The sequence below is a fragment of the Colobus angolensis genome, unplaced genomic scaffold (assembly GCF_000951035.1).
Source record: "Colobus angolensis palliatus isolate OR3802 unplaced genomic scaffold, Cang.pa_1.0 Scaffold6, whole genome shotgun sequence".
In the NCBI taxonomy this organism is placed as follows: domain Eukaryota; kingdom Metazoa; phylum Chordata; class Mammalia; order Primates; family Cercopithecidae; genus Colobus; species Colobus angolensis.
The window spans coordinates 21210498-21237169 of NW_012119598.1; the positions used below are offsets into that span (position 1 = coordinate 21210498).

Genomic DNA, 26672 nt, shown 5'->3' on the forward strand with positions numbered 1-26672 from the left:
GGCACAGTGACACATGACTCAAGTCCCAGCTACTCAGGAGGCTGAGGTGGGAGGATTGCTTGAGTCTAGGAGTTTAAGGCTATAGTGAGCTCTTATGTAGAATGGAGAAGAAACCATTGCCTCGAGCCAAGTGGACCAGCAAACTCTTTCCTGGAGCTAGTGGGTCTCTGAATCCAGAGGGGCCCCAACAAGGCCAGCCTGAAATGCCATCACCTTGGGGCAGAGTCCTGGGGGAGCCTTTGAAGAAGTAGCACATATGGGAATATTTTATCAAAGGTACACCTGTGGCAACGTAAAGAGGTAAAAACTGTATCTGGGTCTCGGACTTAGGACAACTACATGAGAGAGAAAACGTGTACTTCTGAAAGTAAATAAACTAACCAGAAATTCAGAGGAAAAACCACAGAGACTTGGGTCAGGCTCAATGATCAATTTCTAGTTAATTTAACAGGTTCTACACTCTGACATGGAGAAAGCAAAACATAAGCTGTGGGCACCTGGGCCTTTGAGCTTTAAGCAAAACCTGCAGCCTATAAACATGGTTAATGAAACAAATTTACCAAGTTAGGTGGAAATGTTTATTGCAAAGTTAAACATATTGGGATAAAAATAACCTTTTATGTTTATTCTTTTAAAACATCTTTGACTACCATGACTTGCTCGTTCAGATATTAAAGTCCTCCCAAAGACATGAGACAGGATTCCTAAACTGCCTGGAATGTTTAAATGCTGACCAACAACTCCACTGACACTAAACGAATTCAGATGTCTAGCCTCCGTACTGTACCACATTTACTGATTCTGAAGGATGAGTAAAGTAGCAAGCATGCCATCTTGGAAAGAGCATGGACTTTGGTGCCAATCAGTTTTGCCTTGGGCATGTAAATCTAATCTTGAGTCTACGTCTCATCTGCAAGTGAGGGAGGGAAAAGGATTATTATTAGGATAATTCTTAAAATTCCATAACAAGATAAATACAACACATCCTGCACAAGCATCTAAATGGCCCTCCACATGCAACTAATGCACACGGGGGGTGTTCATAGGAAGTGTGCCTCAGGGCAAGTCTCTGCTGTGGTTTCAGAGAGTTCACCTTCTCCTTCCCACTTTCCCACTGAAAATAGTTTCAAATTCTAGTTTTACAAATTTAAAATCATTTACAAAACCAGAAAAGATTCAGCTAGCTCAGTTTTCAACAAAGAAGAGGAGGAAAAAAGAGTCACATCAATAAGTGGTAGACCCCTGGATTCATTAATATGAAAGAATAAGTCAAAAAAGAATAATGCCTATGGTCAGGTCAAGAAGGGAAGGAGGCCAGTGGTGTATACCTGTAATACCAGCACTTTGGGAGGCCAAGACAGGAGGATCACTTGAGGCCAGGAGTTTGAGACCAGCCTGGGCAACAGGGTGAAACCCCATCTCTACAAAAAATACAAAAATTAGCTGGGTGTGGTGGCACATGCCTGTAATCCCAGCTACGTGGGAGGCTGAGGCAGGAGGATTGCTTGACCCCAGGAGGTCAAGGCTGCAGTGAGCCAAGATTGCCCCACTGCACTAAGTGACAGGGCAAGACCTTGTCTCAAAAAAAAGAGAGAGAGAAGAAGTGTAAGAGAGCGTAGGTTTTCTACCTACGTTTAAAAGTAAAGTTATAGCACTATATGGATCATGTGTAAGGGCAACCTTTTGAACTACAAGGGCATCTAACGAGAAGGATTAGAGGGTATTCAGAGATGCCTTAGTCTTTGTAGAGACAAGAAACTGCAGACTAAGAATGCTAAATAACACAATGCATACACACACAAAAGCTGGCTTGGTCTTACAAATAGCAAGATGCCTAATCATCATGGGAGACACAAAATTCCCACATGAGCAAAAATTTAGAACAAGTCCCTAAAGGAATAAATGCTCAGACAAACCATACCATACACAGCATACTTACACCCTAGAAAATCTTGCTTCCTCCTAAAGACCCTCAGCATATCCCAGGTAGTTCTGTTACGGTCTCACCAGTGCACCACAATGTAGTAGTTTCTCCTTCTGAGGTATTACCTGGAGTTCTTTGTCTCACGACAAAGAGAATTAAGGAGTGTGGACACAAAGGGTGAGGTCGGAGCAAAAGTTTAATAAGCGAAAGAAGAAAGCTCTCTGCCGCAGACAGAGGGCCCAGAAGAGGGTTGCCATTTTTACAGCTGAATGCAAAGCCTTCTATAAGAAACTGATGAGGGCTGGGTGTCTCATTTGCATAAGGTGTGAATCTGGTAGCTCCATGCTGTTCTCCTAATGCACATGCGGGCCCTTAGCTTGAGTTACTCCATATTGCTTTGTTCCCCTTACTGCACATGTATGAGGGGATGGAAATTTCCATTGTGGGTATGTCTGGGCAAGTCACCTGTGTAGTTTTTCTTATCTGTGTGGCTGTGGGCATGTCTTAGGCAAGCCCCCTGTGCAAGTTCCCTTATCTGTGCCTGCAGGTTGTTCTTTTGTTTGAAATAACTCAACCAAGGACCCATCCTAAATGCGTGCCTGACCAGTTTCTTCCTTTCCCCCCTCACAGTTCCTGAGGGATAGATTCCTTCTTTATATTCACTTGGAGTCTTGGAATTCTTAGAAAATTCCAACTAAGAAAGATCACAGACAGAGAGCCCAGGAACCCATGTGTTTAAGAGCTGCCCAGAAGATCCTGATGGTGATCACTGTTTTCAGAACCAGTGCTATAAACCATGGACATTTTGCACCCCTTAAGAATGCCTTAGGTCCTTAGGACATTTTGAGACTCATCTACCATTGGATCATTTCCATCCACCTGGCTCCTTCTGAAGGATAAATTGGGATAAATTAATTTTAACATTTTCACTTATTCTTCAGTTGAATAAAAAACGTTTTGAAATACACACACATTGTGGAATGGCTCAATCGAGCTAACTACCATATGTATTATCTCACACACATCATTTATTTGTGGTGAGAACACTTAAAATCTACTTTCTAAGTAATTTTATTTTTAAGAGGCAGGGTCTCATTATGTTGCCCAGGCTGGAGTGCAGTGGCTATTCACAGGTGCGATCATAGCACACTATAGCCTTGAACTCCTGGGCCCGAGTGATCTTCCTGCTTCAGCTTCCCAAATAGCTGGGATTATAGGCATGCACCACTATACCCAAGTAGCAATTCTCAAGAATACAACACATTATTATTTTACCTATCATCACCATGTTGTACAATAGATGACTTGAACTTATTCTTCCTGTCTAACTGAAATTTTATACCCTTTGAGGAACATCTCCCCACCCACCTTCCAAACCGCAGTTCCTGGTAACCATCACTGTACTCCCTGCTTCTATGAGATCAACTTTTTAAGACTCCACTTCCTAGTGAGATCATATGGCATTTGTCTACCTGTGTCCAGTTTATTTCACTTAGCATAACGTCCCCCAGGTTCATCCATGTTGTACTAAAGGGCAGGATTTTCTTCTTTGTAAGGCTAAGTAGTATTCCACTATTTATATATTACATTTCTTTCATTTACCTGTTGATGGACACTAACATTGATTCTATATCCTGGCTATTGTGAAAGCTCTAAGTTTTTTTTTTTTTTTCTTTTTTACCTTTTTCAAGAGAGTCTCAGTCTGTCACCCAGGCTTTAGTGCAGTGATGCAATCTCGGCTCACTGCAACCTCCACCTGCTGGGTTCAAGCAATTCTCCTGCCTCAGCCTCCCAAGTAGCTGGGACTACAGGCACCCGCCACCATGCCCAGCTAATTTTTGTATTTTTAGTAGAGATGGGTTTCCACTATGTTGGCCAGGCTGGTCTTGATCTCCTGACCTCATGATTCACCCGCCTCAGCCTCCCAAAGTTCCGGGATTACAGGCATAAGCCACTGTACCTGGCCACTCTAAGTTTTTAAATATGAAAATACTATGCTTGTTTAAAAAATATAAATGTAAAAATTAAAAAGTGAAAGTCTTCTCCACCCTCCCCAGTAAGCCAGGTGATTGAGAGAGTCACGGTCAACATAACTTCTGTCTTTATTTTAATGACTGCCATTTCAGAACTACATAGATAGGAAGATAAAGTATTTTTACGTTTTAAATTTAATGGGACATGAGGTCATAATACACACTACTCTACCACTTGTTCTTTTCACTCAGTATGATGAATACTTTTCAATGTGACCTCATTTTCTATAATACTTGCATATAATTCCATAGCCTGAGTATACCATAATTAAATCTATTCCTCTACCGCTTCATATTTAGGAATCTTTCTATCTTTAAGTGCCACTGAGAAAGGCCACTGCTTACACCACTTATCTGTCAATTAATACTAAAACAAGAACTGCTGTGGACTGGCAGCTAGATAAAAAGCAGAACTTCGGGCAGATAGGTAGGAACATCAGGCAGGCAGGAATTAGTTTTCTGTCGATGGCAATCATTACCAGACAGCCTCTGCCTGACCACCACGAGGGACAGGGGACTCATCAACTCCAGCAGTGATCAAAATTGATTTACACAACTCTCATGAATAAGGAACTCTACTTTATGATGACTTGAAACCTACCTTCCTAAAGTTTCCATCCATTGGGCTTAATTCTGCTAAGGACACAGAATAATTATTCTCCTCAAACTGCCAATAATTGCTATGATATCTGCTGTGGTTTGAATATGTCCCTCAGAAGTCCATGCATTGGAAACAATCCCTGATGCAAAGTGTATGAGGGCAGAATGGATTAATGTCATTACTGTAAAATCCAGGTTAGTTATCTCGAAAATAAGTTGCTATAAAGCAAGTCTGGCCCCTGGTGCCTCTCTGTCTCACACACTCACTTCCACCTTCTAATTTCCACCCTAGGATGCCCTTTGTCAAAATGCTGGCACCATGCTCTTGAACTTCCCAGTCTCTAGAACTTTGAACCCAATAAACATCTATCGTTTATAATTTACCCAGGCCATGGCATTGTGCTATAGCAGCAAGAAAAGACTAAGACAACATTATATTGGCTTTCTCTAGCTTAACATCCCCACTTCCTCCAACAATGTCTCCTCATAAGAAATAGGCCACACTTGAATGCTCACTTTCCTTCAGCTACACCTCAGTTTGCCAGTGTCCCTCCTAAAAGCTAACACCCAGATTTAAGCCACTGACCACCTGGGTGAGTGGTGACTTGACCAGCACAGAGTGGACCACTGTGGCCACCTGCCTGCCACAGTATCACCTGCTGCAGACATAACAGCAAAATAAGTCCTCTGAGTCATTTCGCCACATTGGACAAGCCCAATGGGGCAACTGCAGAGATGAGATAACCCATGCATTTAGCTCGATATAATAATACAGGAAGCACTCAATTTTAAAAGGCATATTTATAGCTTTTATAGCTATATTAGTACTATAACCAGAAATTGAAGGTAGAAATACTCCCATATGATAGAACAAATAAGGGTACCTATGGCCCATACCTTTTCAGGAGTTATGTGTATTTTCCTTTACATTGGAAGAGACAGAAAGAAGTTATATCTTTTACATGTCCAACCCGTTGGAAAATAAGTAAACATTGTGGCTCAGCATCTGTTTTAGAAAACAACTAATTCTTTTTTTTAATTCCCACAGATAAAGCACTCAAGTGGCTAAGAATACACCCAAACTAACAACCTCTCAGTCCACTGACAAGAACTAATGTTTACCTGATAAAAAGTCATTCTTTTGCAAGGTTCTTTCACACTTCCTGGGTACACTAAACTTATTTGCATTTCAGATTAGATTTCCACCCTCCCATTTCACAATAGTCAGAAATGTTTTTCTTTCCATCTGTCATCTATTTCTCACTTATTGCCTTCTTCTGCCTCATCTTTTCTGCCCTAAAGTAACAGAAGTTACTTTATCATCCCCTTGTTATCCTCCAAGTTGAGTCTCTTCTTTCTCTTCCAGCTACTAACTAAAAACCAAACTTTCCTTCCAAACACCACCCACGCCCTCCTCACCGCCCAGGCATCCTATCTATTCATTAAGAGAGTCCCAAGAACACATTTAAGTCCAAGACATTTCAGTGGAGTCTGACAATTGTCCAACTTAGACCATCAGAAATAAAGTCCTGCAAGACAGAAAATGTCTATTTCTGACATTCAGTGCTGTAACAATGAAGCCTTTTCTCTACTGGCTTCAAAAATGTGATGGGGCTGACAATGGGAAATCACAGGAAACAAAAACGCCTATCTGTTGCCTAAAGAGTGCACTGAAACCTTTCCCACGCTTCCCCAACCTCATTTCATATTCATAACAACCCCTTCGTGTAGGTATGATTAGCTCATTTTGCAGATAAGGAATCAGGCTCCAAAAGTTTAAATAGCTTGCCCAAGGTCACACGCCTGATAAATACTGGCTCTGGGCCTAGATCCCAGCTCTTCCTAGTCCTGTGCCAGTGTTTCTCCCATTACCATAGCAAGGTGAGCTCACAGGACACACCTCAGCAGGAAATCCAAACATCGGTTACACAACCTGGATCTGAAGTTCTGTCTACTTTTATTCAGCTGGTACGCTATCATTTCTCAGAAGTAGATTTTTGCATGGATTCTTGTGGCTTAGACAAGATATGCTTAGAATGATTCTATAATAAGGAGAGACTGAATCCGGTACCTGAGAGGCAGAATAGCATTTCCAAGGTCGGAACTTAATGAGAGGCCACCTTGGTGAGCAACGGTAAATGCATGAAGACTTTCACTTGGGTATGGCTCTGATGTTTGATGTTATGGGGAGATAAAAATATTTCCCTTATTAAAACACTATTCATTCATGAAAATTACCTGTGAGGAGCCTAAAGAGTCAAGAGGAATGAAAAATCCTTTACATATGACGAGTATTGCTCAGGTATTTTGTAGAAACCCTCGCTTGAGATTTGTCTGATGTTTTTCTCAGAGACAGGGGTTAAGGGTTATAGATTTTTGCAAGGAAGACCACAGATGTAAAGTGCCGTTTTCACCACATCATATTAAGGGTAACACACTGTCCACAGAGCTACCACTGTTGATGCTGACTTTGATCATTCAGCTGAGGTAGTGTCTGACAGGTTTCTCCACTGGAAAGTTGTTCTCCCCACTCCCCTTTCCACACTGTACTCTGGAGGGAAGTCACTATGCACAGCTGACATTTAAGGAGTGGAGAGTTATATTCCACCGTCTTAAGGGTGAGTGTCTACATAATTATGTGCAATTCTTCTGCAGGGAGATTTGTCCATTTTCTCTATTTATTTGCCTATTCAATCATTTATTTATATCGGTATGAACTCACAGATGTTTATTTTATACTTTGAGTTACAACTCAAAATTTCTATAACCTATAGATTATAGATTTATAGATCTATAATCTAACTTTTTCTTTTCTTTTTTGAGACAGGATCTGGCTCTGACACCCACACTGGAATCAGCAGTGGCTCAATCATGGCTTCACTGGAACCTCTGCCACCCGGGCTCAAGGGATCCTCCCACCATGGCCTCCTGAATAGCTGGGACCATAGGTATATGCCACCATGCCCGGCTAATTTTTACATGTTTTGTCGAGATGGGGTTTTGCCATGATGCCCAGGCTAGTCTCAAACTCCTGGGCACAAGTGATCTGCCTGTCTTGGCCTCCGAAAGTGCTAGGATTACAGGCGTGAGCCACTGTGCCAGCCTAGACTTCTCTATCTAGTCTATACTTCTATAATTGAATGCTTCTTTATTTTGTTGCTCAGACTGGTGCAGCTTTGGCCACTGACAGCAGCTTCAGTTGGCTCCTATGTCCATTTGACATACTCTTATGACTTTTGGTTTTTCTGTTGGAATTCTTCCATACACTCTACTATACGAAATGTTCCAGGTTCATCTTGTATATATTCTGGCCCAGTGCTAGAATCAGGCATTTCTCCAAAAAGCCTGGATCCTTTTACTGGAAAATGGTGTTAGAAACCAAGATCCAGGCTTAAGTGTACTCGTTGCTAATGGTGTGTCACCTTTTGTAGACCTCTCAGTTGACACGGAAAGAAATTGCGTGTGTGTGTGTGTGTGTGTGTATGCATGCGCACAAATCCTTGAATATACACCGATCTATAAATATGTTTATATGTAACCATCTGTATCTATATTAAACTAAACATGAGTTCATACTGATACACTGATCATTTCATGCACAACCAAACTGTCAGAAAGTAAGAAGATTCCTCAGATGCCAGAAATGCAAGAAAAAGCAAAAATCAGAGAGACAAGCACGCCTGGAGCTGGCATTTTTCCCTGGGGTATATACCCATCCAGGTGGCCTAGAGTTTGGGCAAAGGAGACAAAGCAGGCTGAGAAGGGAGAGGTGGCAGGAAGAAATGAAGGTTGTGCATGAAATTAAGATTTATCCCGAAGCCAGGATTCTGAAGGGAGACACCTCACAGGGATGAGTTCCTCCCCACAGAGGGAAACAGCAAATGTGTTCTTATTTGGGCTTTGTCTCTGGGTAGAGGGACAAAAAGTGCAAAGACTCCCCTGAGAATGAGAGTTTGGGGGCCTAAATTCACATGCCCTGTGTGGTCAACAAAAATCCAAAGCAGCAAATGCATTTTAAGGGAGCCTGGATTGGGAATACCTCAGCTGCAGAAGCCTAAATTCTATCAAAAGGATTCCACTTTAAATCTGGTCTCAAAATATTTCCACAGATAATGCACAACAGAACATAAGCACCCAATCAAAAATCACCAAAGACCCTTGGAAATGTAAGAAGCCAGTCACAAAGACCACATACTGTATGATTCTATTTATGTTAAATGTCCAGGAGAGGCAAACTGAGTGAGAGAAAGTAGATTAGTGATTTCCAGGGTTAAGGAAGAAGGGGGGATAGGGAGGTAGAATATGGGAGGAAAGGAGGACTACTAATGATCCAAGGTTCTTTTAGACAGGATGAAAATGTTCTAAAGTTCAATACCATTGTCACAATCTTGTGAATATATTAAAAAACAGTGAACTGGACCAGGTGCAGTGGCTTACACCTGTAATCCCAGCAATTTGGGAGGCTGAGACAGGCGGATCACCTGAGGTCAGGAGTTTGAGACCAGCCTGGCCAACATGGTGAAACCACATCTCAACTAAAAATACAAAAATTAACCAGGCATGATGGCGCATGTCTGTAATCCCAGCTACTCAGGAGGCTGAGGCAGGAGAATCACTTGAACCCAGGAGGTGGAGGTTGCAGTGAGCTGAGAGAGCACCATTGCACTCCAGCCTGGGCAACAAGAGCGAAACTCCATCCATCTAAAAAAGAAAAAAAAAAAGTGAACTGTACACTTTACATAGGGGAATTACAAGGTAAGGTAATGAGATCCCAGAATAGAAAGAAGACATTAATGGAAAAACTGGTGAAATTCAAGTCTGAAGTTTATTTAATGGTTATATACTAATGTCGGTTTCATAGTTTTGACAAATATACCACAGTCATGTAAGATGTTAACACTGGGGTAACCAGGGTGAGATGTATGTGAAACCTCTCCATACTATCTTTACAATTTTTTTTTTTTTTAAAGAGATGGGAGTCTCACTATGTTGCTTAGGCTGGTCTCAAACTCCTGAGCTCAAGGGATCCTCCTGCCTCAACCTCCCATGTAGCTGGGCTTACAAGGACGTGCCTCCCATGAAAGGAAAATAAATTTCAGGACCCCAAAATCACTAAGCCAAAGGGAAGTCAAGCTGGGAACTGCATTAGGTAAACTTGCCTCCCATTTTATTCCTAAATAAGATAGCTACAAAGATAAAAAAGTTACAAACCACCCTCACAATCTGCCCACAAGGAAATTCCTTGTGGACAAAGGACAAGCAGAACTCAAAGCCATCTCTCTGCCCATGTGACACAAATGCATATCCAATGGCTTCCTCTGCCCTATGGTTTCACTAAGCCAGACTAAGCAAAAGTGACTGTTCCTCTACGCTCCTCTCACATGTAAATTGTATATTCAGTGAAAGCCTAATCAGAAACTCAAATGAATGCAACATTTGTCTCTTATCTACCTATGACCTGGAAGCCCCGTCCCCTGCTTCAAGTTGTCCCACTTTTTAGGCCAGAACCAATGTACATCTTATACAAATTGATTGATGTCTCCTGCCTCCCTAAAATGTATAAAACTAAGTTGTACCCCGACCACTTTGGGCACATGTCGTCAGGGCCCCCTGAGGCTGCGTCACAGGTGCGTCCTTAACCTTGGCAAAATCAACTTTCTAAATTGATTGAGACCTGTCTCAGATATTTTGGGTTCACACTCTACACCTGGCTATCTCTATAACTTCTCTTTATATCTAAAAATATTACAAAATTAAAAGTTTATTTTTAAAAAATCACCTCTCTGGTCACAGTGGCTCACGCCTGTAATCCCAGCACTTTGGGAGTCCGAGGCAGGTGGAACACTTGAAGTCAGGAGTTTGAGACCAGCCTGGTCAACATGGTGAAACCCCATTTCTACTAAAAATACAAAAAAATTAGCCAGGCATGGTGGCAGGTGCCTGTAATCCCAGCTACTTGGGAGGCTGAGGCAGGAGAATCGCTTGAACCCGGGAGGCAGAGGTTGCAGTGAGCAGAGATCACACCACTGCACTCCAGCCTGGGCAACACAGCGAGACTCTGTCTCAAAAAACAAAAAAAAAAAAAAAAAAAAAAAAAAGAGAGAGAGAAAAGAAAAGATCGCCTAAGAATGTGTTCCATCTTATACGAAGCAAATGGCAATCTTTTAAATCCTGCAAGTCACTTTTTGAAATGCCCATGAGACCCTTGGCACTTTCACTTGAGGTAAAGAAGGTTCATTGCAAAATAACAGAACAAAGGTGCTCTCTCAAGACCATCAAGTTCAAGACCCTCTTCAGGAAATGAGATGCATTCGCGGCCCACCCTATCTATGGTTGCCTAACTAGCATTTTCCAGTCTTCACTGATGGTCACTCTACCATCTTGTGACTTTTCTTAGTCAATTCATTGACATTTAAGTTCATTTCCTTTTGTTTAGCAATTTTCAGCCTAGTTGTTCTTGTAACCATTTTTTCTTGCTCTTTTCTAACTTCTCCAGTTCTTCTAGAAACTTTGCAGCAGGGAACCAAATCTAGACACATATTACTCTAACAAACATTTGAAGGTTGCCAAGTATACAAGAGGTTTTTCGGCTCTCATAAAAGTCATAAGCAGTCAATTTCTAAATTGTTTTATAGCCCACTAGCTTCCTCAGGATTCTCTCTGCAATTGCAACCAGCTAAGATAAACAGCCATAATTCATCATTCATTGTTAATGTTAAATCAAGTTTATCCTAAAGTTGCCTCCTTACATATTTTAGTTTCGACCTAAATGTTCTTCTGTACATCATAAACTTTAACAAGTGGAGGTGTAAACAGACCATACCTACATACTAGTGTCAATCACCGAGTTTTGGCCAATCAAATGTATCCAAATGTTTGAATCTTCTTCAAACAAGGCAAACGCCATCCTGTAATCAATCCAGCTGTTTCTGTACCTTACTTCCATTTCCCGTACTTCACTTTCCTTTTTCTGTCCATAAATCTTCCACCACGTGGCCGTGCTGGAGTCTCACAGCCTATTCCGGCTTGGGAGGCTGCTTGATTCGGGAATCATCCATTGCTCAACTAACTCCTTTAAATTTAATTTGGCTAAAGTTTTTATTTTACCATTATGATGAAACAGAGCTCCACTGCTATTTTGATGAAATTATTGTTTTAATATAAGCCTCACTTTGCCCTTCTTTTAAACTAACAAAACTGGTAATGAGATGAATATTTTTTTTTTTTTTTTTTTTTTTTTTTTTGAGACGGAGTCTCGCTCTGTCGCCCAGGCTGGAGTGCAGTGGCCGGATCTCAGCTCACTGCAAGCTCCGCCTCCCGGGTTTACGCCATTCTCCCGCCTCAGCCTCCCGAGTAGCTGGGACTACAGGCGCCCGCCACCTCGCCCGGCTAGTTTTTTGTATTTTTTAGTAGAGACGGGGTTTCACCGTGTTAGCCGGGATGGTCTCGATCTCCTGACCTCGTGATCCGCCCGTCTTGGCCTCCTAAAGTGCTGGGATTACAGGCTTGAGCCACCGCGCCCGGCCGAGATGAATATATTTTCTAAAGACACTCTAAATCCATCTGTAGACAGAAAAAAACCTGTGTACATCAACTGAAGTTTTGCACCGTAGTAAAACTAAATATGAAACCGGGTAAACTTTAACTCAACAAGAATGAAAGTACCAAAAAAATCCAAAAAGAAAAACAAAAAAACATAGTCTTTTATTTCCTTTTTGTAAACTCTTTCCCAGTCTGCATACATGAATAAGAAGAAAACCTTCTTTTTGTCCTTCCTTCCACAATTTATATAAAGTGACTTTCTGAATTTAATTCTGTATATATGTTGATTTCCCTCCTTTTTGTTAAATAACGTGCAGGGCCCGGCATGGTGGCTCATGACTGTAATCCCAGCACTTTGGGAGGCTGAAGCAGGCAGATCACGAGGTCAGTAGTTTGAGACCAGCCTGGCCAACATGGTGATACCCTGTCTCTACTAAAAATACAAAAATTAGCCAGGTGTGGTGGCGGGCACCTATAATCCCAGCTACTTGGGAGGCTGAGGCAGGAGAATCTCTTGAAACCAAAGGGCGGAGGTTGCAGTGAGCCAAGATCATGCCACTGCACTCCAGCCTGGGCAACAGGGTGAGACTCTGTCTCAAAATACATAAAATAATAAAATAATGTGCAGGTAAGTTAACATTTATTGTTTGGAGAAAATAGGCAATTATCTTTTACTAGAATGCAGAAAGGAGGCTATAAACACCTCAACATTCCTAACGGACAAAAAACAGAAGCTCTTTGCAACATCTTTCTGCCAGAGTATAGTTCACATGTTCCTAAGGCATCCTGGCCTTACTCTAGGTGAGGTGAAAGAAGACAGAAGATTCCAGAGCCCCAAAGGTCAACTCAGTTCACCCAACATGTGGTGAATTGCACACATTTCGTTTGGAGAAATAAGAAAGCAAATTATACAGGTACAATCTTTTTAGCGAAGTCTACTAAAATTGGAAGAAAAAAAGTCTTGGTTTGTCGTCTTTACCTTCAAAATGTGTTCTTTTACAAGCTAAAACTAACCCTTTTGCACTAAGGTCGAAGGTCTTGAAATTCCAGAGCCAAACTGGTCTTAAAGAGCACTGTTTCCAGGAGATGGGGATATTAAGAATTCTAGAGAAGTCTACTGCCACCAGGCCAGTAGGAGGCAGAGTCATTTTTATCCCTAAGGCACAAGAGATAAGGGAATAGTTAATGTCCTTATGCCCATATCCCAAGTCACTTCTCTCCATTTAAGGGGACACTGGAAAGAAACCCCAAGTCTTCTGCCTCCCCTAGCTCATTGCTCTTCCACTCACAGGTCCCATTGCAAGTAGCACTCCAGGGTGTCCATATTCCTGGGAATGTGAGCAGAGGAGGTAGTGCCACCATGAAAGGACCCCTCTCCAACCCTCTCACTCCCCCAACACCACCATTTGCAGCATTTGCTAAAGGAGAAAGTGTAGGGTGACCAATCCCCCCCAGGTTATTTAAGGGTGTACGTCCGCTGCTTGAACCTTGAAGGCTGGGCAGTCAGCCAAGGTCATGGTGCCCAGCCAAGGAGCAGGTGTCCCTGAGAACGCAAACATCCCGGAGAGTATCTGTGAACCTATCCAAAAAAAAAAAAAAAAAATACACAGTTGCATTACTCAAACACAGGAGGCAAAGAGCCAGAAAATCATCTCAAAAGCAATTTAGACACAAGAGGTGATGAGGATCTCTAGAGCTGTCCTGCTGCCACCCAGGAGTGTCCCATATGTAAGTCCTACTAAATTCATCTACTTGCCAAGTTGGACTTGTCTGAGTCATTCTTTGGTCTCTCAGCTCCTTCCCGGTTTGTGGGGGAGTTATAATTCCAGATTTTTCTCATAACACAAAACCATGACTGGAAGAACAGAAACAAAGCTTTCAGAAAAGGCAGAAAGGAAGTTCAAAAGTCACCAGAGCTCTATATATACAGACATGAATCAATCCGTAAGAGACACTGTTAAGTTGAAAGGAAGAAAGGAAGAAAAGAAGGAAGGGAGGGAAGGAGGGAGGGGGGGAACCATAGGCTATCACTTATGTCAGAAAATGAGACAAAAAGATTCTGGGCATATGTAGACACAGACCACCTGTGAAACCATGCAACTGAACCATGGAAATCTGGCCGGCTGGGAGCAGGGGGAGCCGCGGTGAAAGAGACGGACCTTTCCTTATATCCCATTCTCTGCCTGTGACTTCGACAGTAAGTGCCTGTACTACCTAATCGGAAAAGCGATTTTTTTTTTTTTTTTGAGATGGAGTCTCACACTGTCGTCCAGGCTGGAGTGCAGTGGCGTGATCTCAGCTCACTGCAACCTCCGCATCCTGGGTTCAAGCAATTCTCCTGCCTCAGCCTCCCAAGTAGCTGGGATTACAGGTGTGCACCACCACGCCTGGCTAATTTTTGTATTTTTAGCAGAGACGGGGTTTCACCATGTTGGCCAGGCTGGTCTCGAACTCCTGACCTCAAGTGATCCACCTGCCTTGGCCCCTTCAAGTGCTAGGATTACAGGCATGAGCCACCCTGCCCGGCCTGAGAAGTGATTTTTGTAAACTGCATCTGTATAAAATAAAAGCTTTTAAAAAATCAATAAAAAATAAAAATTTAAAAGAATGTAATAAATAAATAAAATGAAAACAGAGAGCAAAAAAGAATACCGGGTCAGGGGGTAGGGGAGTCTTAGGAATAAAGAAGTTTAACTGTGACACTCACAGTTAAACCACTTCATGAAATTTCATGAAATGACTTTTGAGTTTAGTAACTTCCTTTAAGTCTTAGCAACCTTTTGCTGTGTACCTTTGCTGACTTGTCTGTTTCAAGTCAGCCACAGAATGATGAATGAGACAAAGTTAAAAAAGAAATAAATAAATAACAGAATATTTTAAAATTTTAACTCCTTGTTTGAAATAAGAGTTTAGGGCAACTTGAACACAAACTTTTCAAAGGTACCCTTGCTCTTCTCCAAATTACATTAGAACCTGAGTTCCCTGTTTTGTTTTGTTTTTGTTTTTGTTTTTTGGTAAATAAACCTGAGAATGGAATATTTATAATAAAATGGTAGTTTGCTGGAAATCCCCAGCAATATCAGCCCAGAAACCTTCATTAAACCCTTTAAGGTGATTGTGGACTTTCAAACCCATCTCTCAAATTAATCAGTTTTACTAATGCATAAAAGATTAGCCACTGATAACTTTAAACAATTAAAAACAGAGCTCCACTAATAAAAGGAAATTGATAAATGATTCACCAAGGGCTTTTTTTCTTTTCTTCTTTTTTTTTTGATAACTAAAAATCACAATGCAAATAGGTTAATGAATTAATCTTTTTGCAGATAGTTACATTTCTCAAGCTTTATTAAAAGAAATAGTTATCTTTTAATAAAGCACATTTTTAACCAGTACAAACTCTTTGGAGTTACTTTTCCCACTGATGATTCTCTATCTTTGTGTTTGCATGGCAAAACTACTAGAAATTGTTATTAATGAGACTGCAATAAGTTATCCCTTTATCTTGTTTACTAAAAGAGCTGACTTAAAATAGAAAGCCTTTGAAAAGCACACAGTCACTGTTACTAAGTGACACAGACTAAATTCTTTATACAAGTCACTGGTACAAAAGATATTTCCAGATTTTATCTCTTTAGATATAATCTTTTAATGAAATTTTCCTTTATAAATGTAATTCCTGGCTGGGTATGGTAGCTTCCGCCTGTAATCCCAGTACTTTGGGAGGCTAAGGTAGGAGGATCACTTAAGCCCAGGAGTTCAAGACCAGCCTGGGCAACACAGCAAGACCCTGTCTCACTAAAAAATAAAAATAAAACAAATAAATGTAATTCCAAGGCCAAGCTACAGAATACTTGAGAGTATTTGACTATATGGCATCTTTTGTATGTACGACTTGACTTTAGACTGCTAAGGGAAATTTCTACATGTCCACAGAAATCTGAAACAACTGGGCCAAAAAAAAGATACTAATAGCTGCATTTATAACTGGAGGTGATAAGTATATGAACTGCACACAATGAAACTGGGAATGGAGTATGCCATCTTTAAATAATCCAAGATAAACATTTCACTATCAGCAACTGAGCCATGAATTAATTTTCAAATTAGAAATTAGGCTCATTTAATCTGATATTCAGGTTCCAAATAATAAACAGGCCTAATTCAGTTGGTGAAAAGAACTGGCTCCCAATTTGATCTTAATTAAGTCATTCATTCCAATCCAAAAATGTAAATAAAATTCCATTTCAATTCAACAAACATGTATTTAGCTCCTACTTTGTCCGAAGCATACAAAGATGACGAAGATTTATCCTGGGTGGTGTTAAATAAAATTAATAAGGAGCGATTGTTTTGGACCGAGCTCCTGCACTAGGCCCCACAGACCAGACCAAACCAGAATGGAGTCACTGGTACTTGGAGCTATATAAACAAACAACTTTACAATGGACCCGTTTTTCAAAAACAAAAAAGCAAAAAAAACAGGAGCTTCACAGCAACCAACAGAAAAGGGGCCCAGGCTACCTGAGCTAGTATAAGGAAGTCCCATCTTTTTTAACCTTATAAGGAAAGTAACTTTGCTTCTTATTCTTTGCTTCTGCTTTCTTCAGCCTTTTCTACCTGTAAAGTCCACCTCTTCAGCTCAGCTCAGCCTTGCCATTTGACAGATGGGATGCTGCCAGATTCATGAATCACTAATAAAAGACAATCCGATGTTTAAATTCAATTTGTTGATATTTTCTTTTTGGATAATGATCCCTGCCCACAAAGAATGTGACTCTCTTCTCTTCCTCCTAGAATATTCTGACGGTCTCATCTGGCCCCTCTCCCCTCTAATTTCCCTCCTGCTTCTAAAGCAGCTGCTCCCAGGAAGTTCTCCCCCAGCACCGTCTCAGAAGAGGTCCAGAGATGCCGAGGCCCAGCGTCTTCTGGCAATGGTGTGTGCGTTGAGCACATGTATTTCAAGGCTTACAGGCAAACAGCAGTTTACCAAGTGTCTACATGTCTGTCTCATAGAAGGCACAGATAATTCACTAATCTCTGTATCTCCATTTAGCCCACTAGCACACAGCGCTCAATAAGTAACTATGGGAAGAAGCCTCTCAGTCAGGCAGGACAGAGAGACCAAAAAACATCGACGACATAAAGTGAAAGGCAGAGCAATGTAATATGGATAGAACGCTACGGAGAAACAGAGAGAAAGAAGGGGTTCATTTGGCCCTGGTGGGGAGGGAGAACTGGGTTGCAGAGGGAAAACAGGAGGAAAGGATTTTAGCGCCCAGCCTGAAAACAGGAACTGAGGACCAGGACGAGGAATAAACCTCCAAGGAGAAGGAAGTGTGTGTGTGCAGAGGCTGGAGCGTGTGAAAGACACACCGTGTTTGAGGGATAGGAAGTAAACAGTCCACTGTGGTGGAAGCACAGCACACAGGGAAAACGGTGCTGGGATGCAGTGCAGCAACCAGAAGCACGGCCTCCAGTGACAGACCTGAGTTCAAGTCCTGCCTCTGCCCCTGCCCAGCTACAAGCAAGTAACATAAGCCCTGGGGACTGCTTCCTAACTTGAAATTTGGGGAACAGGCTGGGTGTGGTAGCTCATGACTATAATCCCCGCATTCTGGGAGGTTGAGGCCAGAGGATCATTTCAGGCCAGGAGTTTAAGACCAGCCTGGGCAACATGGCAAGACCACATCTCTACAAAAAAATACAAAAAAATTAGCCAGGTGGGGTGGTGTGCACCTTTAATCTCAGCTACTTGGGAAGCTGAGGCAGGAGGATTGCTTGAGCTCAAGAGTTTGAGACTGCAGGGTGCCATGATCAAGCCAGTGTACTCTAGCCTAGGCAACAGAATGAGATATCATCTCAGAAAGAAAAGAGAGAAAAGGAAGGAGGAAAGAAGAAAAAAAAGAAAGAAAAAATGTGGGGAAAGAAGGAAGAAATTGGCCGGGCGCGGTGGCTCAAGCCTGTAATCCCAGCACTTTGGGAGGCCGAGACGGGTGGATCACGAGGTCAGGAGATCGAGACCATCCTGACTATCATGGTGAAACCCCGTCTCTACTAAAAATACAAAAACTAGCCGGGCAAGATGGCGGGCGCCTGTAGTCCCAGCTACTCGGGAGGCTGAGGCAGGAGAATGGCGTAAACCCAGGAGGCAGAGCTTGCAGTGAGCTGAGATCCGGCCACTGCACTCCAGTCCGGGTGACAGAGTGAGACTCCGCCTCAAAAAAAAAAAAAAAAAGGAAGAAATTTGGGGAATAACTTTTAGTACTGTATTAACTGAGAGAATGCATGCAGAGCAGTGCTGAGAGCATAAGCATTCAATGTATAGAGCTGTCAGGGTCCTTAAGCCAGACAGGTAAACTGAAGCCAAGTTGTGAAGAACCATGACAGGAAGGCTAAAGCTCCAGGACACACTAGGCCTCTGCTTCAAATGCCAGGGAATATATGGCCATACCTGTGATCTCTCTGTCCTCCCTTCAATTTTTGTCAAATCTAGCCAGCAGACTGTGACACCAGCCAGCAGTTTCCAGTAGGCCAGCCCACCTTCTGGACTTATCCGGAATCCTCCACCATGGAGATGGCCCATCCTCACACAGGCTCTGAGGGACAGTCCCCAATTCCACCAGCCCTGTCCTCTGCAACTGTGTGGACCTGGGGGTTTATACCTCACCATCTTACCCCCAACACATCCACATTCAATGCCCTCAGGCTGCTTCCAAAAGGCCCTCCCACCTGCCACCAGCAAGCTCTTCAGAACCACAAAGGAACTTTCCACCACATGAACGTGCAGCTCCAGGAAGGACTGCAAAGTTCAGAGTCAGTCACTGGACACCGCCTCATCAGGGTTCTGAGACCCTAAGTTGCCACCCTACCTGCCTAGACCCCTCCCACACCTCCCAACCCTCACTCGCATTTTGCAAGTGCCACTTCTCAACTTGCATCCATGTGCTGCCCCTGACTTCCTTCTCCCCGTCCTCTGTGACTCATATTCCCACTCCCTTCCTTTCTACTGCTGACCTTCACAAAGCCCGCCCTCTGTTCTCATTTTACCACCACGACAGCAAAGCCAAGGTCAGAAGCAGCAGGTCAGGGCTTTTCCAGACCCCCCATTGCTGCTTTGCACTGTTTTCTTTTTCTTTCTTTCTTTCTTTTTTTGAGATGGAGTCTTGCTCTGTCACCCAGGCTGGAATACAGTGGCACAATCTTGGCTCACTGCAACTTCCCCATCCTGGGTTCAAGTGATTCTCCTGCCTCAGCCCCCCGAGTAGCTGTGGCTGCATTCATGCGCCACTACACCTGGCTAATTTCTGTATTTTTAGTAAAGATGGGGTTTCACCATGTTGGCCAGGCTGGTCTCAAACTCCTGACCTCAGGTGATCTGGCCCCCTCGGCCTCCCAAAGTGCTGGGATTACAGGCGTGAGCCACCAAGCTATTTTCCTTCCACTATCCTCATAGGAAACCTTTCCTCCCTCCAGACTCCTCCACACTCCTAATGTTATGTGAGAAGACGCAGGCAGAGGTGCAGGCTGAGTGCATGACAGACAGCAGGCCAGGTCACACCCTCTCTGCTCCCTCTTCCTGCTTTCAGAATCTACCCACCTCTGGTGACTCCTCCATATTCCTGGACACCTTGGGGACCTCATAGTCTTCTCCACCGCAACTCCCCAAATTCACCTGGATACCGTCAATGTCAAGAAGGACAATCCATCAAATACAAATACCCCATTTCCCCTGTTTGCTACACTGAACAGACTTTCATCCCGACCCTCAGGTGCACACCCCGATTTTCATCATCACCCAGAAAGACTTCACTAGAAATCCTTCACTCGCATATCCCAGCCCTCCAGCTCTCTCACTTCCTCCACAAACCACCATCTCAAGAAGTTTTCCTCTTCACTCTTATCACCACCAACCATTTGTCAGCATCTTTTAACATCCGAGCTTCTTAACTTCCCAACAACCTTCTCTGAAAACTTCTGTTTCACTTTTGCTCCTGAAAGGAGCTGCTGAAAGAAAAAAAGCACATATTTGTGCATATTCATCGGTCTAAAAATGTATAATTGTCAGCAGGTTGATTATATTCAGCGGCTCATTCAACTGACCTTGTCAGTGCTTTCTCAATTTCCCTTAAATACTTCTCTAACCCTGCACTCATCCGCAAAACCCCTGCTTCCTCCTCCATCCCTACCTCCTTCAGTGAGGACCTTCCATACCCCTTCACAAAATGAAAATCTTTTCACAACTTAAACCCTGCAATATCCTCCCTTGACTATAGTAATGGCTCTCAAACTTTAGCTGGCATAAGAATCACTAGGGAAGTGCCCTCACACCCTGATATTCAAATTCAGCAGGATAGGGCGGGATCCCAGAAACACCCATGGCAGAAGATTCTGATGACAATCCATGCATCATATTTGAGGAGATCCGATTATCAGGCCAAATCCAGCCCACTGCCTGTTTCTGTGTGGCCTACATGCTACAGACACATTTTATATTTTAAAGGGTTAAAAAAAATCTAAGGAAGAACATTTCAAGACTTGTGAAAATTACATGAAATTTAGATGTCAGGATCCATAAATAAAGTTGCATGGGAACTCAAGCCTTGACTACAAAGAGACTTTAAATTAGTTTGGAATTAAGCTTACAAACCCAGCAAGATAACTAACAATATAAGGTAACATTTACCAAGCATTAAATGTAAACAGTAAATTCTACATGAGTCCAGCATGTCCTGTGGGCATCCCTTCTCTATTCTGCCACGGCACCATCTGCAAACCTGTACAGCGCCTACACAGGTCTGTGACCATATACAGCCTCTACACTTACACTGGCCTTTTGTTTCCTCCAGAGTATATAAGCCCTTGTAGGATGGGGACATTGATTTTTTTTCATCCTTGTATTTCTACCACATGGCCAGGTACCTGGCACTAATAGCATTAAATAAATATTTAATTGATTTAACAATGACTGGAATGTGAGCTGAGCTTTTAATGAAGGACAAGACTTAGATAAGAAGAGAACTGAAAGCTGGGCTTTGCAAGCATGGCCAAGGGAAGCAACCAGGACTGACAGCTCCAGATAGGTAAAGAAATTTTGTACTCGGCCGGGTGCAGTGGCTCACACCTGTAACACCAGCACTTTGGGAGGCCGAGGTGGGTGGATCACAAGGTCAGGAGTTCGAGACCAGCCTGCCCAACATGGTGAAACCCCCATCTCTAATAAAAATACAAAACTTAGCCAGGCATGGTGGCATGCTCCAGTAATCCCAGCTATTCCGGAGGCTGAGGCAGGAGAATTGCATGAACCTGGGAGGCGGAGCTTGCAGTGAGCCCAAAATCGTACCACTGCACTCCAGCCTGGGTGACAGAGCTAGACTCTGTCTCAAAAAACAAAAAAAAAAAAAAAGAAAGAAAGAAACTTTGTAGTCATGGGCCCAGGTGAAATAATGAAACTCACTCCTGGTATCACTATTAGTCTGGGGTACCACGTCTTTAAAGCTGGTCTTCATTCATTCAGACTTTTAAATGGTGACACAAGCTTACATTAATAATCCTAAACATTCGCTGTTTTAACCTCAAAATTATTTCCTGGATTCTTATCTCCTGGTCTATTTTCCCCTTGCCCCTTTCTCTGCTGATGCTAAATGGGGGTGGGGGGAACACCTCAGAGAGTTCTAGTGTAACACTGAATTCATACTTCATGCACACACACACACACAGTTTGGGGGCACCATCAGGTAAAATACCCCAAAAATGCTTTGGTGGTGGGCAGAATTTCCAACCACCAAATTGGAAGTTCCTTAGAGCCTGGAAAAACTTTCCATTTCAGCTTTCACATCTCCTAGGACATAACTGTGCACTACACAAATTACTAATGTCAACATTATCATCTGTTTTGGCAACTGAGTCAATCTTGCAAATCTTTAGTTTAAAGGCACATCAAGTTACACTCCACAACCAAAACAAAGTGGGGAGGACAGGAGCAGATGATTCCTTGATTCCCCCAAAACGGGAAAGAAAAGTGCTTGCCTGATTTATCCTAAGTGAAGGTTTTTATTGGAGTAATCCTACTAACTACTGTAGCTCTGTACTTGCTCACTGGACAGGGGCCCATCATTTAGAAATAAAGTTTTCAACAAGCTTATCTTTGAAGCACCTATAGAGGCCCACAAGTCATCATCCCATTTCCTGTATTCTGCATCTGAATTACTATGCTCTAACTGTCTCTAATTAAGGGAGATAATTTTACATTTGACATCTTTAGAAGGATGTCAGACTAATCAAAGTCCCTGGAAACAAAAACCATCGACTTTTCCTGAGTGTAGTCCTAACCACACACAGGCTTTCCTATTTAAGGATGCCACAAAGTTAACAGAACAGATAAATGCAAGAATCAGATGAAAAAGAATGAATAAAGAGTTCCCCACATACGAAGCAGAATGCTTACCAGGTATTTCCATTTTTGCTGATAATAAACTACTTGACACAGGATCCAGAGGCTAAAGACATTCACAGGAGTGCAATCAATCAGGAATTAGGATGTAAAGACATTAGGACAATGATTCAGTGTCCTTAAGAGGCATACAAAAAAACTATTTGAGTAACTTGAGATATTTATTTTATGATTTTGAGAGTATCCCAGACCAATCAAAAGTCACTCTCTAATGGGACAGGAGCAAACACGTATCAACGCCTGCACTCTTATCCTCGGGTTACCCCCCAGATCTGGCTCCACCTTTATCCTGCCTGTCCTGTGCCATAGGAGGAGCCCCTGCAGGCTGAGGCCAGTAACTTTTGGGGGTCACTGTGAAGAGATGGAAGGGCTACAAGGTAGGAAGAAGGGCTGAGGTTCTCTCTTATTCTTCACAACCTCCAAGCTGGTCCTGCTCTCACAAATGCCAGTGAAGTTCCTCCACTTTCCCCTCCATCTGCCCCCTACTTCTGATCTCAGCATTTCAACATCCTTTGTTGATTCCCTTAACCTCGCCCATGCCCCTCTAAGTAATTCATTAAAGTTTGTTCATTTCAGCCAATGGGGTTGGTTCCTGTTCCCTGCAAGGACCCTGTCTGATACAAGAACCTTCCTAATGTAAGGCATTTTACATCATATAAAATTTCTCAACCTCAAAATGTAGGTCTTATTGTCATCTCCCATTTTACACAAGGATGCTGAGGCTCCAAGAGGGTAGAGTACCAGCTGGCAGTCATGAAGGGAAGTTTGCTGGCAGAGCTGGAATGCACCCAGGTCAGTCTGACATCTAAGCCCTTAAAAAGCCTTAAAAATGTGAAAGGGAAAAACACACAAAGCTTCCAAACTTGCAAGTCACAATGTAGCCTCCTTGGGCCTAAAATAAGCTACCTGGGGCACTGCCTTTTAAGTGCTTCTTTCACCAAGGGTCATCCAGACTGCTCCTGCTGGAGGGTGGTCAGACTGACCTAAGAGCCAAGAGATCTCAGGTGCTCCTGGCCATGGCAAACATTTCTCCTTCGGTTTATCCCAGAAGTCCCTCCCTCGCTCCCAGTCTTAAACATCCATAAGGCTCTTTTGTTCCTTTTTATGAATTAAAACCAGAATTACCTTTATAGGAAAGTAGGCGATGCAATTGAAAGACATTAAAAACATTATTCTAGCACCTCCCAGCCGTAACTTGCCATGGTCCTTTAGCCATACAAAAAGCCTTCCTGGAGTCTTTCTAGCTATGTAGAAGAGCTTAGAAGAGAAAATGCAATTAAAATACCCTCTGATATGGAGTGATGAGGTAAGTACAAAACAAACTCCCCTTAAGGAAATTCAGCTATGAGTTTTATTTAATTTCAGAACTAAAGAATTTGCTATTATGTCTGCCTCTGCCTGGGTCCCTGGGGCTATCTCATCCTCACCAGAAACTAAAGAATAATTTACAAAAGCACAAATGCTTTGGCACCTGAAACCCTTCCCAAGTTCCTGACTTTCTCGATTTTGCGACTGATGAGAACACAATGGTCTCATCAGGTGGAGTTCTCAGTGAGGTCCTCAGAGTGAGCCAGGTATGAGGATGGCTCAGTGAACAGGACCCGAATAAGGCAAATGTCCAGGTTTCACTTTCTCATTGCTGAAGGGGTGTGCGGAAAGGGCAGCAGGTGTGCTCTTGTTAAAGGAAAAGGAGCACTGGTGAGAGGAAGGGGAAGAAAATCGGGCAAAAAGCATGAAACAAAACAGGAGCGCAGTGGGTCCTCCCCCCGCATGCCCTGCCCATTTCCATTTAAATCAACATTTACTGATTGGGTCACTACTAAGCATCCCGCAGATCTAGCCTGCAGCACCTGAAGAGACAAGGAAATGCGTAAGACAGGCTTCATCTTCAGGAAGGTTTCTTGCCAGGAATCACTGTTGTTGCCATTTTTAATTTTAATGGTTGTAGATAATTCCTGGACAGTTCAAATAACTCTGCTGGGGCCCCTCTCGTGCCACTAACCTGTCCTACTCAGAAGCTCTAGCCCCAGGCATATGAGCCAACCGAACCCTGGGAAAACCGAAGTGTCCTTGTGTGTCCCGCATCACACATGGTACAAAGTAACTGTCACCCCTGAACAAGCCTCGCCGCAGAAGTCTAAAACCCAGGTCTTGCATTCAAAATCTATAGACTACAGTCTACATATTAATCGCCCTTATTTTTTAAGTAGGGTCATCTAAGTTAAAAATAACAACGACTTGAGGACACTGATGAAAGAAACTCTGGTTTCATTTATCAGACTACTTCAGAACTTGAACTTGATTAAAGGAAATGAGGCAATCCCAAACTTAAAGAAAAAAATCTTAAAAAAAAAAAAAAAGTTCAGTCAGTCGAATTTGCCGCGCAGGCTGTACCAATATTTTTCACACAAAGAGAAAAACACTAACACCAACTCAAGAAGAAAAAAAAAAAGCCAACTGTCTAGTGTGTGGCTGTAAAATACGCCATGGAGGCGGAGGGACGGTGGATAACACTTTCGCCCGCCCCACGCCCGCGATCGCTGGGGAGCTGGGGTCGCTGCGCTCGCGGCCCACAGTTACCTGGTCCAGCGGGATGCCCAGGAGCTCGCTGAGCGGGTGCAGGCAGGTGGAGCCCGTGGTGCGGTAGGAGAGGCTGGACGGCTGCGGCTCTGCTGCCATCCTGCATCTTCAGGAGGTGGCTGCCCCGGTCCCAGCCCGCAACACCCCCTGCTCGGCGTCCTCCCGCCCGGGTGCTCGTGAGTGGTTGCCCCGAGGGGAGCACGGCTGCCTGGTTCGCGGGGGAGCGAACGGGAGGCCGGGGGACACGAACCGGCGCAAACTCTCGGGGCGCAAACTTGGCGTTGGCGCTGGCGCTGCAGCCGCGGGCGCCGTAGGAGGGCCGGGCCCAATGCGCCCCGCTTCCCGCTCCCTTCCTCTCCGCGCCCATTGGCCCGGCCGCTCGGGACGGCCCCGAGAGGAGGGAAGGAGGGAGGAAAAGTGGGGACTCCGAGCCCGGCCCCCGAGCGCCGCCCGTCCCGCCCAGCCCGGCCTGCACCGAGGCCGACCAGGAGAGGGAAAGCGACGCCAGCGGGCGCCGCCGCCTGGCCCTGCAGCTGGAGGCGGGACGCGCCTTTCCTCCTCCTGGGCTGACCGTCCTAGCCCCCGCGCCAGACGCAAAGACCTCACCCAGCGGGCGCCTTCCACTACAGAGCACCACCCACCCCGCCCCACCCTGTTTTGGTTTCGTCGCCGCCGCAGTCGAAGCGGCTGAGTGGCTGTGTTTCCCTTTCAAGCCCCAAAGAGTTCCTGTGCCAGTGGCTGGAAGCTCGAGAGACCCTGCGCTGCTAGAGAATGCCGCAGCCACCAGACTCCCTACTTCCTTTACCCTCCTCTGCGCTAGGCATAGTTTCCTACACCCTGATCTGACATGCTCGGTGTCACACAAGCAAATAGAGGAGACTGCTAGCTTCGGGTCACTTCCGTCTCTGTGGAGTGAGAATTATTTCACCTCTATAAGAAACGGTGTTTACTGTTATACTATGTGCATTCTGATAAGTCATTTGCATGCCACAGGTCCTCAAAAAAGGTGACTTGCTCCTTAACTTCTCTGCTCCCAGACACCCATGCATCACTGTTACTTGGAAAACTTTTCCAAGTTATTGCTAGGTTCTGAGAAACATAAAAATCTTGAAGATCCTTTCCAGGAATCGCTAGCTAATGAAAAGGGGTTTCAGGAAGGCAATATTCCAGGCTGCTGGGTAGAAAACGAAAGAAAGTGAGCTCACGTGGCCCCCAGCCTCCGCCCGGTAAACCCCTGGAGCATTCGCTCAGACAAGCAATGACTTTCGGGGCAGACTTTATCAATGTGGCCTCTGGCTTCAAATTAAACCGAAGGCCTTTCAGGCACTGACAACCACTCTCTCTCCAAGACTCAGGCCTCACTCTTGCCTTCTTCAGGAGTTTTATAACCTCCAAGACTCAGGCCTCACTCTTGCCTTCTTCGGGAGTTTTATAACCTCCAAGACTCAGGCCTCACTTCTTCAGTTTTATCACCATTAAACTGCACTGAGCATTAAATTGCCAGCCAGAGTTTCTCAAACTATGTCCCCTGTGGAGGAGG

At 43.7% G+C, this 26672-nt stretch overlaps 1 protein-coding gene across 1 annotated transcript in view; it reads right to left on the bottom strand.

Annotated features, from left to right (window-relative positions):
* The window catches only part of MBOAT1 (membrane bound O-acyltransferase domain containing 1), a 109044-nt gene extending 83598 nt beyond the window's left edge, over positions 1 to 25446 (bottom strand). Inside the window, exon 1 of the mRNA XM_011962764.1 lies at positions 25133 to 25446. Coding sequence (XP_011818154.1) covers positions 25133 to 25231 — 99 coding nt within the window. The 5' untranslated portion in view covers positions 25232 to 25446. The remainder of the gene's footprint in view (positions 1 to 25132) is intronic.
* Between the last annotated feature and the right edge of the window lie 1226 nt (positions 25447 to 26672).